General features: G+C 37.6%; 1 protein-coding gene across 1 annotated transcript in view; it reads left to right on the top strand.

Moving 5' to 3' along the window:
* Positions 1–400: 400 nt before the first annotated feature.
* The window catches only part of itchb (itchy E3 ubiquitin protein ligase b), a 54086-nt gene continuing 37258 nt past the window's right edge, over positions 401–17228 (top strand). The window contains exons 1-4 of the mRNA XM_022668596.2: positions 401–809; positions 10601–10694; positions 10839–10980; positions 13855–13979. Of these exons, the coding sequence (XP_022524317.2) occupies positions 10625–10694; positions 10839–10980; positions 13855–13979 (337 nt within the window). The 5' untranslated portion in view covers positions 401–809; positions 10601–10624. The remainder of the gene's footprint in view (positions 810–10600; positions 10695–10838; positions 10981–13854; positions 13980–17228) is intronic.

Here is a 17228-nt window from a genome sequence, read left to right as displayed (position 1 = left end):
TGACTACACTGCCGTGTAGTGGCAGTAAGCCGTGACTTTGCGGGTAATACAATCGACAAGCATTGTGGGAAATGTAGTTTTTGGTCAAAGAACGCTCCTGACCTATTTATTATAGACACTAAGATCTTACAAGGTCTCGCGGGCCACATAAAAGGACGTGGCGGGCCACATCTGGCCCGCGGGCCTTGTGTTTGACACATGTGCTATACAGTATACAGTAATTCTGTGCTTTTTGCCAAGCACTCTGTACAACGGCCATATCAGGGCATATTTTGCCCCGATAAATTGCTTTTTGTCTATGTATGCATATCTATGTTATTATCAGTATAGTAATGGCGGCTCCCAGGGCTAAAGCTAGTATTATGAGATGTAAACAGTGTTTTTAATAAGCTTCTTGTGCACTTTTAAAGTTATAAATACCTCGTTTTAAATGTCAGGACTCTCCGGATACTACCAAGAAGGTGTGGAGCTACTTTGAGCCTGGATAACGGTGTAAAAAGGCGATGCGGCCCTTGTACAGAGTGATTGTAAAAAATCGTAATTATGAAAAAGCCACAGTATGAAGTTGTGCCAGTGAGCTAACGAGCGACAACACGTAGACAAAACAAACCTTCAGTTCTTTAGTGATCTGATACTGTAGATGGCGCTGCTTTCCATCGCTGCTTTCCGTGGCTTTAGTGCTGCTGCTGCTCCCCACAGTCTGACGGTCTGACGGCGGAGGTTTCCCTCACCCGGAGAGAAGCGGAGGGAACCAGCGGGACTCCTGAACTACAGCGCTGCTGGAGCCGCACTCAGACAGCCGCCCTCAGGTACCCAGCTCCTCTATACTAACCCGCTTTAACCGGTAAATCCGCCGCTGGGTGTAGTTAGTTAGTTAGTTAGTTAGCTAGCTCAGCTAGCCGACCTGCTAACGACGCTAACCTGACTGACCAGCTCAGAGCTGCTGTCACAACTAACATGTCAGCTTATAAACACTGTTTATAAACACTCATAAACCCCGGCGCTCACAGCTAAACACAGTTTAAAGCTCACAGAGACGACACACACATTTAAACCGCTTTATATAAAATACTTGGCTAACCAGTTTAGCCGGCTAGGTTAGCTAACGCTAGCATTCTCGTGTGTTATGTAGTTAGCTGTTCAGAAAGCTAGCGAATCAAGCTAACTACGGTTAGCTAACTGCTAACTGTCAGAGTTTAACTTACCTGTTGTCTGGGGTTAAAATAACTTTTTCAGTTTATTTCTAAATATGCTAAGGCTTTATGTGCTTTTGGCCGCTTAATTGCAGTTCAAAATATGTTTGTTGGTGGTGTTTTGTGGCTGTAAATGCCTGAGAGAAGAAAAGCTCAACCGGTCTGAAGTTGGACTTTCAGCTCCACCTTAAATGGTCCAGCAGTTGTTTTCTGGCGTCTGTAGCTTTTAAGGTGGAGCGGGGAATTGAAGTTTAAAGGCAAGTGAAGCTTAGTAAGACGTTGTTGTTTTTATTCAACTCACATTAGTGTGTTTTGTGTGTTTAGTTTTCTCTGTTTAGGTGTTTTTTTAAGATAAATACTTTTCAAAAAGTTAGCAGTGTTTAAAAGTGTCCTAGTAATGTTGGTGAAACCACATTGCTAATTTTATTTTAGGCTAACTAGTTAACTAACAGGCTAAATAAATTCTACATTATTCACCCATAACATTAAAACATTTAGCAGCAGATCCTGTAAGTCCTGTAATTTGTATGTTTTCTAATGTATGGTTATTATAAATCAACTAGTTTTGTTATCCAGCACTACTTTGAGTGCTTTTAAATTCATGAGCTCATTAATGACTTATGTCATTTTATCTTAATTGTTAGGGACAGCAGGGCTCCAGACTAACTTTTCTCACAACCATCCCACAACCTTTCCAGAGCTTTCTGGTTGTTGTCACAAAAAATGAAATCAAAAACTATTTTTTTTTATTACCATTACTGTTGTTATTTTTAGTTTTTTTTTCTCATGTCATCAGTTGTTTGGATTCTTGACTATATGCCAACAATGTGCAAACATTATGTTGTGTAAAGAACTGCGTCCAAATACTTGCATTAATCTGTCTTTGCTGTTTACACTTTATCGGTTTGCCTGAGGTACAGTTCATAGTTTTAGTTAGAGGTGGGCAATATGACGATATTTTATCCTATTGTAATATATATATTTTTTTCAAAGCATATCAAGGATGTCATTGTTGCATTAAAAACACAGTCTGATTATTTTGTGGTGGGAAGATTGTTAGAGAGATGGATTTGTGGTAATTAAAGGAGAAATCCTGTGTGAAATGGGCTTGAAACATGATAAAAAGTACAAACTTTTGTCAAATACCCCACCTTTGTTCACCCCTAGCATTACAAAATACAGCACTTTTGGTCAATGTTTACTATAATACTAGCAATAGAGGCATAGTGTTACCCATACAAAGAAATGCTAAATTCCATGGATGAATTCTAAAAGTTGCTGTAAGTATCTCTGTACTTTTCATGCATTTCCACTGAATTAATTGTGCAATCTGTTCCTCTCTTGTACGTATTGGTTCGTGCTTGTCAGTCAACTTATTGTGGCGAAATGGTGGAGCTCTGAGACATACCTTAAAGTATTTTGTGTATAAACAGTGTTTTGTAATAATGTGTTTGTCATTTTCAAAGATCTCAGTACCTAGTTTTAAATAACAAGGCTTGTAGAATTCTACCAATGAAGTGTGGAGCTTGTGATGGAGATAATAGTTGTCTTCGTCACCAGCGTAGATACTTACCTGTATTACTTACTTGTTATACCTATTGATACTTACCTGTATTACTTACCTGTTATAGCTATTTGTAACACCTGTTATACCTTTTTTTGTCTCTGGGGCAAGCGGAAGGGCCCTCGGCTACCTCAGGGAGGGGTAAGGGGTAGAGTAATCCCTAAAAGGTAATATATCAAAAAGTAATGTTAGCATTGATATATGTCGACAATTGTAAAATCGTTCTCTTTATTAAGGCCTTATGTAAATAGTTATAATTTCTTCACGTCTGTTATGTTTTGAACCTCTGAAGCCTAGCCATTTTCCCCTGTAGGTCTAGAAATGGTGTGATCCATTAAAGTTGGGGCGGGGCTAATTGATTAAGAGGGACTGGGTAAGCTTTGGTTGGGGAGGCTGGCTCAGTTATGACTGACCTGATGCTGAGAGGGGGCACAGGTACGGGTCGAGCTGGTACCGAGTTTTGAACCTGTGGCCTTGTGGCCTTGGTTTATTAACCTGTACTGAAACTAGTCAGGAATTTTAACTGCGCTTATTTTCCGTTTTTGTTTGTATTTTTTTCACACGCACTGTAAATAAAAACTCACCATTTGAACTGCTGGATTCACTGAATTTTTTTCCCTTGGTCACTACCTACCCGCTGACTTCGTGTCCCTGAGCTCGGGGTTCGGCGAGGCAGCGTCACAGAGCTACTTTGAGCTTGTTAATTGTGTAAAAATAGTGATTTCTTTGCATTGGCAATGATATGCCCCTATCTCTAGCATTATATGTCTGTTGGGAGCATTGGCTTTGCATAAAGCATTGTATTGTAGAATACTGGGGCCAAACAGTGATTTGCTATTTGACTAAACTTTATACTTATCATTTTTTGCTGCAACCTAAGTCCATTTCTCTGTAATTGTTTTTTACATTTTGAGCATTGGATTGTGATACATGGGGGGTATCAGGTTTGTAATGATGTGCTTGGATCAAAACCACTGATTGGTTACTTTTTCATATCTATAATTATCAGTTTTTTATGTTAGCCTCAGGGAACAAGGAGTGGTTCTCTAACTGACAAATACTTTGGCTACACACTTGTGACAATAAGGAAATAATTTATCTTTATGGCAACATCTTTTTTTATCTGTAGTGTCACAGAAGGCGATTTAATCCATACACATCATGCATATCCACCAGAGGCAGATAATATTGTCCCAGTATTATTTATAGTGCTTACATCCTCAGCACACACAGTGCATTTTAAACATGTTTATTAAGCTAACAATAGCAATATAAGCTAATAATAGCTTATTTTGTGGTATATATTGCAGAATAGCAAAATATCACAATTTAATAGAGAATTGCATAAAACATATAAAACTAACAAATTATCATAGTCAGTGACTGTGTCTACCTGTATATAACTTGGTATAACATTTTATAGAATTAACCTAATTAAAATAAAATAAATAAACTAAGGCAGTAGTCAGTGAGTGTGTGTTGACCTGTAAAATGATAAACCCTAATAAAAAATAGTCAAAGATTAGGGTGTTTATTTCTGTGTTACTCGATATAATTTAAGAATAAACCCAAATAAATATAAAGGCAGTAGCCAGTCAGTGTGTGTTCCATATATATCAATATATTTTAAAGAAATGGCAAATTACTATACAATATTATATCTTATGTTTCTTAACAAAGTATAATGTTAATGTATCAAGCTTTATTTGTAACATCATGAATAAAATGCATCGTATATTTAAATAGTAAACATTATACCACGTATCTAAATAATTTTTTCAGTTTATTGACTCAGTAAACTTCAATGCAGTAAGGTGTTCAAATGGTGAAATAAAGTCATCATTCTGCTCATTCATTTGTGATGTTTCTCCAACATTATTTACAAAACACTGCACTCTGTCATCTCTCCAGATATCAAAGCATTTCTACAAAAAACACCCATGTACCATCTTTTTGTGAAAAGAACAATTATTCAGATTTTAACGTGCATAGCAGCTACAATATTATGAAATGATCATTTTTATATATTGCATACTTTTCTTTTGAATGTATATCAATATTGACATTATCTTTTCCAGCACTATTCGTGTCTTAGCCCTTATGTAAGTTATAGTCACTGTAATGCATGTCCCCTCATGACCTGTTGCTTTATTCCATGGTTTTGTCTCGGCATGCAACATTCCCACCATCCGTTTCATCACCTTTGACAAGGTGAAAAGCAGTCTGGGTAATACAGGTTGTATTTGTGGCCAGACCACATGAGCAGCCATGAATTATTAACCCACAGAGCAGCCCGTTAGTGAAAGTTTATACACTTCCTGTGTGCAAGAAGGAGACACTGGCGAAGAACATGAATTATGCACAGCAAAGAGAAAGCTCAACACTCTGAGGCCTAGACTGTGAGAAAAACTGTGTAGAACAGGGTTTCTTAACTGTTTTCGCTGTGACACTTTTTAGGGCCCGAGCACCGAAGGCGCAGGCGAAGCCTGCACCGGAGGTGCAAAGCCCTATTGTTTTTGGTCCGTTTATTATTATTATTATTATTATTATTATTCTGCCTCTTTGCGTCCATTTTTGAGGCATTTCCGATACTTGAAAACTCACGCATTTTGGCACAGGCCTCAAGCTCGGCGAAAATTTTAAAGTTGCATAGAGGCTGGACTTTGGCGTTGTTCAGGAGCTCTATAGCGCCCCCAAACGTCGGCAGTGGCCGGGATGAAGTTTGTCCAACGTGCACCAACTTTGGTACGCTCATTGACCTCCTCATAAACAACAAGAATCACTAGATTTTATTTGACTCCGCCCAACAGGAAGTCGGCCATTTTGACAGGAAGTTGCAAAATAAAAAGTTTCCCGCTGGGTTTCGGAGTGGTTAGGATGTTTGAAAACTCCTAAAATTTTACAGAGCTATTTGGCCTTGGCCATACTTTGACCGTAAGTTGGAATTTCGTAAATTCGTCTTTCATCAGCTCTCTAGCGCCACCTATTTTATATCATATTTATGAAAAGCTCTCAGCCTCTTGATGATTGGCAGATTCAATAAGTCTTTGAAATGATTTAGGAATATTTTGTCGTTTTTCTCATGTGTAGCTAGAGGACTCTACAGCGCCCCCTATTTTGTTTAGGCCATTAAATTAGCTGTAGCTGTCTCAAAATTTCTCCAATATTCTCGATTTTTGGCAACAACATAGAAACTATCATCCCGCACATATTACCCATTGGCTTGTACTAGCTCCGCCCAACAGGAAGTCGGCCATTTTCAAATTTGTGGAATTTTTACACATTTTTCACGAACTCATTCAAACTCCTCCTAGAGTCTTTGTCATATTACCTCTAAATTTGGTATGGATAGGCTCCAGACATACATGGTGATAAATTGCGAAGGAATAGTCGATAGCTGAAACGATGACGTAATGGCGGACAATTAATTTAATGGAGACGCAACACTAGACCAAAGTGAAACCATGACACAGTCATAAAACAGATTATTGAAAAATCATGAAACTTGGTAAAAACACAAGAGACATCATTAGACACGTTTTTAGTATCGGAATGATTGACTCCGCCCAACAGGAAGTCGGCCATTTTGAAATATGTGCATTTTACACACATTTTTTGCATACTTTGTCGAACTCCTCCTAGGGAATTTGTTGAATACTCTTGATATTTGTCAGTAATAAACTACTAACACACCTGATGATAAATTGCGAAGGAATAGTCGATATCTTAAACGAGGACGAAATGGCGGACAGTTGAACTGCTTGAGATGCCCCGTTAAAACAGGAAGTGAATACATTCTGGTGTTAGTAGGTGTTTGAGGAGGTTAAAAAGGTTGAAAACTCTCGAAAATTTACAGGCCTGCTTGAATTAAGCAGTACTTTCATCTGAAATTAAAATTTCTTGTATACGTATTTCATTGGCTCTATAGCGCCACCTAGGTTTCAATGTATATTTGACATTACGGGAATGCTCAAAACTTCTTGAAAATTGACAGATTGCATAAGACCTAAAAACACTTTACAAATATTTTGACAATTTTTTCATGTATAGCTAGCAGACTCTACAGCGCCCCCTAATTCGTTTGTTTAATAAATTAGCTGTGGATGTGTCAAAATTTGTCTAATCTTCTCAAATTTTGGTAGGATCGTAGATAGTATGACCCTGCACATATTTGCAATTGGCTTGTATTAGCTCCGCCCAACAGGAAGTCGGCCATATTGGAATTTGTAATATTTTTACAAATTTTTCACAAACTAATTTAAACTGCTCCTAAAGTCTTTGTCAGATTACCTCTTATTTCGCTGTAAATGAACAACAGACATATTTGATGATAATTGCCAAAGGATTAGTTGATCGGTAAAACGGTGACCCAATAGCGAGCAATTGAGTCACTAGAGACGCAACACTAAACCAAAGTGAAACCATGACATGGTCAGAAAACAGATTATTGAAAATTCATGAAACTTGGCAAAAACACAAAAGACATCATTACACACATTTTCAGCATTGGTAGGACTGACTCCGCCCAACAGGAAGTCGGCCATTTTGAAATATCTGCATTTTACACACATTTTTTGTGTACATTGTCAAACTACTCCAAACAAATTTGTTGAATTCTCTTGGTATTTGGTAAAAATAAACATTGAACATATCTGATGATAAATTGTGAAGGAATAGTCGATATCTCAAACGAGGACGAAATGGCAGATGGTTGAATTTTTGAGATCCCACATCAAAACAGGAGGTGAAAACCTAGGTAATGCCAGGTGTTTTGAGGAGGTTATAACGGAGAAAAACTCACAAAATTTGACCAGCCTGCTTATCTAAGGCTGTTGTTTGATGTAGAATTAGAATTTCAAATACATGTATTTTAACAGCGCCATAGCGCCACCTGTATTTTAAATGGATATTTCACATGTTTAACAGGATAGAAAACTCTTAAAAATTGGCACACTCAATAAGACCTCAAAATTACTTTTACCGGTTTCTCGGTTTGGCCCGGTACGATTTGCGCTGTTGTGCGAGGGCCCTACGTCCCCCTGTGACAGGGGGACAACTCGTTTTTTTTTTTTTTGGAGTTCACAATGTTTCACAACCCCATCCCAACTTACCCCTATCACAAACACCAATGATTGGCAGTTTTGCTTTTTAAAAATAAGAAAATAATAATTAGCAAAGTTTACATATTTATTGTGATGGTTGGGCCAGCATTAAGATGTATGTGGCATCGATGTAGCGTTCCAGTTTTTTTTTCTAAAAGATGCTCCATTTTTCTTAAGCAAACCTGGACATGCAGACCCACAATGTGCCTGAATCAATGAATGTTAGAACCCTCTTGGTTTTGCAAATCACAGGTTAAGAACCGCCAGGGTGGAACAAATTCAGGATATTGTTGTGTTATAGTTGTGCTTCCTGTTTCTATCCAAAATATCTAAAAATATCCTTAAAAAAAGGTGTTTTAATTAATGCAAATAAATCATGTGAGAAAATTGACACAGCCTGGTGACAGTCTCTCTCTTTTTCTCTCTCTCACGCACACACTTTTGTGGTTTTGCACACACAAACACACAGCTGATGGCACGTTTCCTCTTTTAGAGCTGTTGAAGGTGGAATATGGAGCTACTTTCTCTTTTAACTCAGTTAAACTCTTTGTAACTCAGCACATTTCAATACTCCAAATTAAAAAGCATCAAAACTACCCTGAGAAATTATAATACAGTACCTAGTCTACCAGGTGTATGTTACACTACACCATAAATACAGTTAAGTACCAGCATTAAAAATGACTTATGATTTTATCAATATTGTTGTGATTTTGATAAAATTATTTTAAGGGAATAATATACATCTAACTGTTTCTAACACTGATTTTTTAAATTCACTTTTAAGTACCCATTGTCAAAAGCTTAGTCTTAAGGGAGAAAAAGTGTGATTAATTGTGATTATTAACACAATTTTGTTGCGATTATTTAGATTTTTTTTTGCCATTGACACCATTCATTTTTATTGTTTGCCAACATTTTGTTGTATGACTGTCAATGTTGTGTGACTTACATCATTATTTCCCTTGTTTGTTTCTGTTTTCTTGTTGCTATTATTATTGTAATTAAACATTAATAAAACTACACAGTATAAAAAAAAAACTCATAACCTTTACATTTGCTGGTCGTTATTATTATTATTAGTAATTAGATATTATTATAAGTAATAACATCAACAAGAGTATAGGGTCAGCACAAGATGCTTGATAACAAGTAATGATGAACTAAGTCTTTATGTCTGACAACACATTCTGATCGTCAAGTAGTATCTGAGAGTATATATATATATATTTTTCTTCTTCTTTTTTTCTTCAGAAAAATCCTAACCACTATTGATATTTTTAGTCTTTTCTGAACTTTACAGTGGCCTCACACTGGTCTTATACTGTACGAGTTCAGAGTGTCTGCCTTAAAAATGATCAATTTAAAAGTTGTGTAATAAAGTTGAATGTCTAATTGCAAGAAACACACAAGAGTGAAAAACGTGGAAAGTGCACAGAGAGCCCTCGCATTGGGGTAAAAACAACCCAGAAGGTGCCCTGGTGCACGCAAGCAGAGAGCGTGCAAAGAAACGCGGTGATCATTAAAATTGTCAACACACTGCCACTGTGCTCTCAGATGCTTGCTCTCATGCTGTCTCTCTCACTTGTGCTCTCTTAATAGCTCACGCTGTCTCTCACCCTCTCTCTCACTCACTGTCTCTTGCTAACTCGCGCTGTCTCGCCTACGCTCTCACTCGCAATGTCTCTTGCTAACTGGCTTTCTCTCCCCCTAACTTCCACTGTCTCTCACTAACTCTCACTCGCTCCATCTGATATTGAAGATTTTAAGAACAATACCCAGCCTATAGGGGTGTGACGAGACACTAATATCACGAGACCAGACGAGACACGATACTGGGTTCACGAGAACGAGACGAGACGAGATTTAAAAATAAAATTTTTAAGAAAATGTCAAAAATGAAAAATGGCTTGAAAACTAGTTTTATTTGACAAAATAATATAACGCAAACTTAACAGACTGGTTTCTCTCACACATTGATTCTATAAGAAATAGAAATAAGAATAAGAATAAAAAATAAAAATAAAACTTTTCTAGGACTTATATAGTGCAAACAATAAGTGCAAACCACAACCAGTCATATTAAGACTATGGTTTGTGTTTTTTTTCCCCCCTAAATCTCCTAAAATACCGTTTATTGTTTCCACTGGAAAGCCAAAATGCAGCTAAACATACAACTTAAAAAGGGGGTATGCAGCCTATGCGACTCATAGGGGCGCTGCACTAAAGTAGGCGCCAAATGAAAGCCCCAAGTAAATTTTCTCTCATTAGAAACAGCCAATCAGCTTGCTGGTTTTGCGGAGCGCGGTGGACTTGTAATGACAGAACGTATCTCCAACACACAACACAACACTAAATGAACCACTGTCTGCCAACAATCTTAACATACAAACTTTTTTTTGAGAATAAGTTTCAATAAAGTGTTGCAAAACAGAATATTGGGTAACAATACAATATTGATATTGTCTTACACAGCTATTTAGAACGGGTTCATAAAGTTATAAAGAAGAACAACCTCTACACTGTAACAAATTTACATAGTAAAAACTTACTGGTACTTAACTGCATTTTAGAGCACAAAGTAAAATCAGTAAAATTATATTGTTATATAAATTCACTAACTGTCTTGTTTTTGTTCAAGAAATTGTATAACCATGTACAATATGAAATAATCTGATCACTTCCCTGTATGTGTGTGTGTGTTTTTTTTTTTTTTTTTTTTTTGTGCTTGACTTTCCCAGGTTTGACAGGCCCGGCGCTGTGCCATGGCCTGCAGCATTCCCACACCAGGCCCTGGTAATGGCTTCCCAATGAAGGCACAGCTACAGATCGTTGGTATGTTGGCACTGTTTGTTTATTTATGCCTCATTTGACTTCTTTCTACTTTTCTTTCCCCACTTTTCCAAATGTCTGTGGATGTAAAGAACACACAGAGCAGTTCTGATTCTAATAATCTGAAAATTTCTCCCTCTAATGCAGTGTTATCAGCCAAGCTGAAGGAGAACAAGAAAAACTGGTTTGGCCCCAGTCCTTATGTGGAGGTAGCTGTAGACGGCCAATTGAAGAAAACGGAGAAATGCAACAACACTCACAGCCCCAAGTGGAAGCAGCCCCTCACTGTGTAAGTGTTAACTTCATTAAAGTATTGACTCAGTGTCGCTATGTCGTTCTCTGGAAACAGTACATTTTTATACTTTTTTTTTCCCCCCCGTTTTCTCCCCAATTTACGCGGCCAATTACCCAACCCACTCATTAGGACTCCCCCATTCACTAGTGATGCCCCAACACCAGGAGGGTAAAGACTAGCCTCCTCTGATACATGTAAAGTCAGCCACCGCTTCTTTTCCAACTGTTGTTGATGCAGCATTGCCGAGCAAATGGCACTCGGTTCTGATACATCGGCTCACAGACGTCTTGTGCTGCGGACATCACCTCTTGAAGTGATGAGGGGAGAGAGAACCATCTACCAACCCAGACAGAGCAAGACCAGTTGTGCTCTCTCAGGGCTCCGGTAATGGCAAGCTAAATGAACAGGATTCGAATGATTCGGCAATCTCCCGATCCTGTTTAAGGGAGTAAAAGACAAAAACATGCGTGTTTTATCCCCTTAGACTCTATCTACACTGATGTCAAATTTAAGCCCCTGTTTTAGAGGTTCTGAAATTAAACCTTGTGGGACTCAACAAGGTATACCATATAGTTTCCAATAGTATATGCATTAAGATTGAAAACGAAATATTATACCATGTGTTAAAGGGATTGTTGTACATTGTATAAAAAAAAATATATATATATTCTAGCAGCATAGGTGCCAAAACAAAAAAAAAAGTTTGGAAGTTCTAAAATTGTAAAGTGCTTGATTCCCCACCTGACACACATGTGCCCTGTGTACATGCATTGAAACATAAGTTACAAATGTATTTGTTTGCCTGAATAATTAGTGTGGAAGACTACAGCAGCAGTAAAATTAATTGTACAATAAGTTAATAAGGTTAAGTATTGCAACACCCCCAGCATTAACCAAAAAGGATAAAACAAGCTCCAAGATATTTTTTTTGTCCTTCTATTTAATAACCTGTTTTGTATGAAAACATGAATACAGACAAGCGTTTTCACAAACACTCAATTTCTACATGTGCTGTTACACCCAAAGGCTTTATGGCCCTTATTATCTTTCTTGGCCTTTAGAACTTCCAGTGGATTCAGCACCCAAGTGTAGATGATTTACTTTATTTATGGCTGTTATCTTCTGTGCTCTTAACCCAGCCATGTGGCTCCCGTGCCACTCCACAAGGCAAACCTGAGTTATGATTAGTGTTGTACCGATATTGGTATCGGTGGCGATACTGGCATTTTTGATTTCTGATTTCTATATTGGTACAGAGCACCGATACCAAAACACAGTAACTAATGTGCACGCATGCCTCCAGACGATGTGTGACTAAAGCCGGCATCATGGAATTATTTCTCGCAGCAGTAAAAGTGCCTGTCATAGAATTTTTATTACCAGTATTTTGAGGGGGCGGCGGGGAGAAGCCTTTCGAAACTTCATTACAAACATTTAAAGTAGGGATGTCACCTGTCTGATCGGGTGGAAAAGATGCGGATCACTGATTTATAATAAATTTAACGTTATGTTGTTACTCCACGAGTTCACTATAGACTCTGCCGCACGCATCTTAATCTGTTTGCCAAAAGAACACCAAGAGTAAATGCTTGTTTTTGAAATTAGTTTTGAAATTAATAAGTTTATGGCATGTCCAAAATTTATGAAACAGTGTTCCTTCTTCAGTAATACATTTGCTGCATATGGGAGAAATCTCAGGGAAAATCTTATGTAATTTGGCCTTGGAGTGTAAGGGTTACTTTTAGGTAAATTTTTATTATTAAAATAGTATCAAAACATACTTTTTTTATCACAAAAATGTGTTTGTGAATGTCTTATATTGTCGTATATGGTACGGGTACCACTGGTGGTACTTAAGGTGCTACAGAAAAAAAAATCTGCTTGCATTAAAATATTAAGGACTGAAATCTATAAAATATCCACCTGTAATTTTCCTAATATTACATATGTTTGTGTTTGGGGCTGAGGTCTTCACTACACTACAGAACTACAGTTCTAGCATTATTAGTGTCCGTTTCATTGGCCCTGGAGTAAAACCTTGTGGAACGCCACAAAATATACGGTGTCAAACCAACAGTTCACTACAGTTTCTGCATTATGATTAATAGTTAAATAATGTAGCATGTGTGTGGTACATATATTCCTATGAAATGGTTTGTAGGTGGTACTTGGAAGGTTTATTTTGGTCATTGGTGGTATGTGGTCTAAAAGGTTTGGAAACCACTGTATAAACAAATATATTTAGGGCAGTTTTTTTATTTACTTAAAACAAAAAAACAATAAAAGAGAGACAGAGTTAGCAGGTGGAAAACAGAGAAAGAGCTTTCAGCACAGTGATGGTGTGTTGACAGTGAAGAGGAAATTAAGCGTGGATGAAAGTAGTAGATGTCTCGATAGGATTAGCGCCCAGGCTAGCATATTCGATAACAGACGATATATCGTACGCCTGCTTTCCTAGTCTGCCAACGGTACATCCACTCATACAAATTTGATACATCAGTGATCTGGATCTTTTCCACCTGACTCCGATCCTTTGAAAATTACATGATGAGCCCCAATTTGCTATCATGTGATGCCTAGTTGTTACAAAGGTATACTTGCTGTTTTTAAATGGCTTTCATCTTATACTTTTTTTTTTTGTTAAAAGTATTTTACAAGCTCAGCTTTTCAAACGTGCAGTCACTCAAGCAGTTAATGGGTTTCTTCTAAGCTTATTTTATCTGGAATACAGCATAATGTTATTCAAAGGCTTTTTAAGTTAAAATTGTTATCAGCATTGGAAGGAAATCAATGGTATCGTTGCATCCCTAGTTCTGATGTAACAGAAAGTGCTTAACAATGTTGTTTGTCTTGGTGTTTCTTTGGTAGGATTGTCACACCCTTCAGTAAGCTGATCTTCCGCGTGTGGAGCCATCATACACTGAAGTCCGACCTGCTGCTGGGCGTAGCCACTCTCGACATCAGCGAGATGCTCAAGAATAACGACATGAAGAGTGAGTAACCTGCCCTGCCTCAGGCAACCCAAACATTGATACAGAAAGAGAACAGTCATACATTCCAACAGTGCTAACAAATAGTGTAGAAGAGCAGCCTTAAATTTACTTTCACAGAGATGGTGTTTTTTATTTTTATTTTTTTTGTGAAGAGAGACAAAAAGTGAAGGGAAATTTGGCTTAAATGTGAGTGCGAACATCTAACTTCCTCATTCGACAGAACATTTTTTTTCTCTGTCTGGATCAGTTGTTTAGGAGTTCTTTTAAAAACTTCTGACAGAGAAAGCTGTTGTAGGGTTACAGGAAATCTCTTGGTTCTTGTTATTTTTCAGCTCCATTGCACTTACAGATGTGCTAAAAAGTAATTATTATTGAAGTATCTTGAGTAATTGTGATATTAGTACCAATTCTTGACCTGAATTTTGAATGTTTTGTTTGTTACTACATGCAATTTCAATGTAAAATAATGCAAAAAGTTTTTTGCCATCTTTGGCAGAATAGTTTTAGAGGCTGTGTATTAGATGCATTCCTGCTTTTTAAAAAAAAAATCATAGAAACATATCAGAAAACTTAAACCATTCTATTTTAACAGTGGTTTATTTTCCTGCTAATAAACCAATTTAACAGCAAAAATCTAAATCTAAAATATTTTTATTGTGGGCAAGATTATGTGAAATAAGATATTCTAAAGCTCTGTTTCCATTAAATAAGAACTCCAATGTGAAATGGACTTGGGTTGTAGTGAAACATTATAACAAGAACAAACCTTTGTCAAATAGCCCACCACCGCTCATCCCCATCATTCCAAAATACAGTGCTTTTAGGTGACACTACCAGCAGGCTTACAATGCTAGTGATGGGGGCATAACCAATAAAGTGTGGAGCTACTTTGAGCTTATTAATGGTATAAAAACAGCAATGTATTAGCATGGGCAATGCTATGCCCCTTTTAATAGCATCACATAAAAGTTCTGTTTTTGTGAATGATGGGGCTGAATAGGGGTGAGCTATTTGACAAACGTTTGTACTCGTTATTTTTTGTTCACTGATACCCCCCAAATCCATTTCATACCTGATTTCTCCTTTAATTTTTAATGTATTGCCCATATATGCTATACTTGCCAACCAGGAGTGATGCAGTTGTTGGGTGAACCAGTGGCTTTGCTTCTCAGAAGGTGGGATATTAGCTTCCACAATGGCAAAGCACAAGCAAATATGTCAAGCACCCATTAAACCACTGGTCGCCACCATTCAAAGTCCCCAACTCCTTAAGGCTCATTCATATTTCCCCCTACTGCAAACATAACTCTCACATTATATCTCTCTCTACCTCTCTCTCACTTTGCCTCACTTTACCGCCAGTGTAGTTATGTCACATGATCACAGTCTTGATTGTGAAGCGCTCCTTTTGTTGCTGAATGTGGGTCATACAATTTAAGTTTGCAGTGTTTATTGTAAAAATTCATATCATGATAATCTGATTTAAAAAAATTATATGATTTATCCTACAGCCTTTATTCCTTAAATAACTTTAATAATAACTCTCAATAGCCAGTGTTGAACAGTGAAAAATGTCTGGATTTAGTATAAGAATACATCTGAGCTAATTTTTGGAGGGAACAACATCAACATTGTCTAAAAGACAACAGGCCTGTTGTAAGAGCTGAGCTGATCTCTATGCACATATGGCACAAGTGTAGCTAAAATAATAGTGAAAGAATATGATATTAGGGTTCCGTTGCCACATATCTTATTGTTTTGTTTGGGTTTTCAGTTCCTCATTTAATTTCTGAAGCCATGTGACCGCAGTGTGTGTGTTCGTGTCCATAAGAGAGTGGCTGTTTTAGTCACTGAATGGGTCTTTGTTTGTGGAAGTGTTTGTTTTCTGCATCCTGAGAGTGTGTGTGTGTGTTTGGTTGTCGGAGCGTCCTCTCCCCGGTTTCCTGAGTGTGCTTAGTCAGCTGGTGTGTTTGGAATGTGTGCAGTTTGTCTGAAACTATGTTAAGAGAGAGGAAGCTTCACCTGTCTGGTGTGTGCGGTGTAGAAGGCTTTGCTGAGTTACAGTGTTGTTGCTGCTGGGCTGGTTCTGTGGAGATAATGTTACAGAGAGCAGGCTCAGTCTGCTGCTAGCTTAACCCTAGATCCACCGAAACACCTGGGTTTGGATGACATCATTGCCTGCACCGGATCACTCTTCAGGTATCCTCACTTTTTACACTTCTCTGACTGGATGATCCTCAGATTTTAAAAAATGATGTGCCAAAAAAAGATGCTTAGAATTTGCTAAAATAAGATAATCATGCAACATCAACAATGAACTTTTGGTTATGGAGAATATTCAGGCATTAAACTAGAGATTGTAATATAAAAATGTTGACACACCTACTGATTCACATTACTGTTTTTTTTTTTTTTTGTGCAGTAAACAAAATGAGAAGTGGGAAAGTTTTGTACATTATTGGACATTAGCTTGTTTAAAACACAGGGTTTAAATCCCTTAAACCCTGTGTGTAGGCCTACACTTCAGTTCTTTACTTTCAAATCTATCTTGCGTAATTGTAATGATATATGTAAGGGATTTACAATATTAGAATCAAAGGATAAGGTTTCGCGTAAAACTGTACAATTAAAAGAAGGCTCTAGTATGCTGTTGTGCCGCCTCTAGCCTAGATATATAAGATAAGACACTTTTGGGAATGAAGTTAAGCCTGTTTTGTATGACTTCCTGCAACATATTTGATCACAGATGTTGCACTTGGGCCTGTAGCTTATGCTCTCTTTAATTTCTTGATGGCGATAAATCTGGTAGGTAAAAAAGGCAGGCGTTGCAGAGACATTCCTGGAAAACCCTTGCTGTGTGAGTGGGTTAGCATGCTAGCAATCTACATATCAAGCTACCCCCTACTTTCTTCCAAGCTTTTTCTCCAAATTGCTCTGTTTTTCTGCAAAAATGCATCATATAAAACTAAAAATAGCAGAATCAGCAGTTACAAACCTCTGTTGTGTTCAGATCCTCCCTGCTGAGGATTTAAACAAAGTACAGTAGGAATCAAAAAAACCCTGTGTCTATGATTGGTCTGAGGAATTTGTTTTGCCAGTTGGTGTAGAATGTTAAGAAGTTAAGAAAATCTAGTGTAAATGCAGGGTTAATGTAGCTCGTATCATAGACAATGACTCGTCATGTACCCTACACTGTATAATGCGCCGCAGCCTGACGTGCACCTATGCATCACTGCAACGCAGAATGCA

This window comes from Astyanax mexicanus, chromosome 13 (genome assembly GCF_023375975.1).
Source record: "Astyanax mexicanus isolate ESR-SI-001 chromosome 13, AstMex3_surface, whole genome shotgun sequence".
Taxonomy (NCBI): Eukaryota; Metazoa; Chordata; class Actinopteri; order Characiformes; family Acestrorhamphidae; genus Astyanax; species Astyanax mexicanus.
The sequence above is the reverse complement of the archived record's forward strand: the minus strand, read 5'-3'. Positions and strand labels throughout refer to the sequence as shown.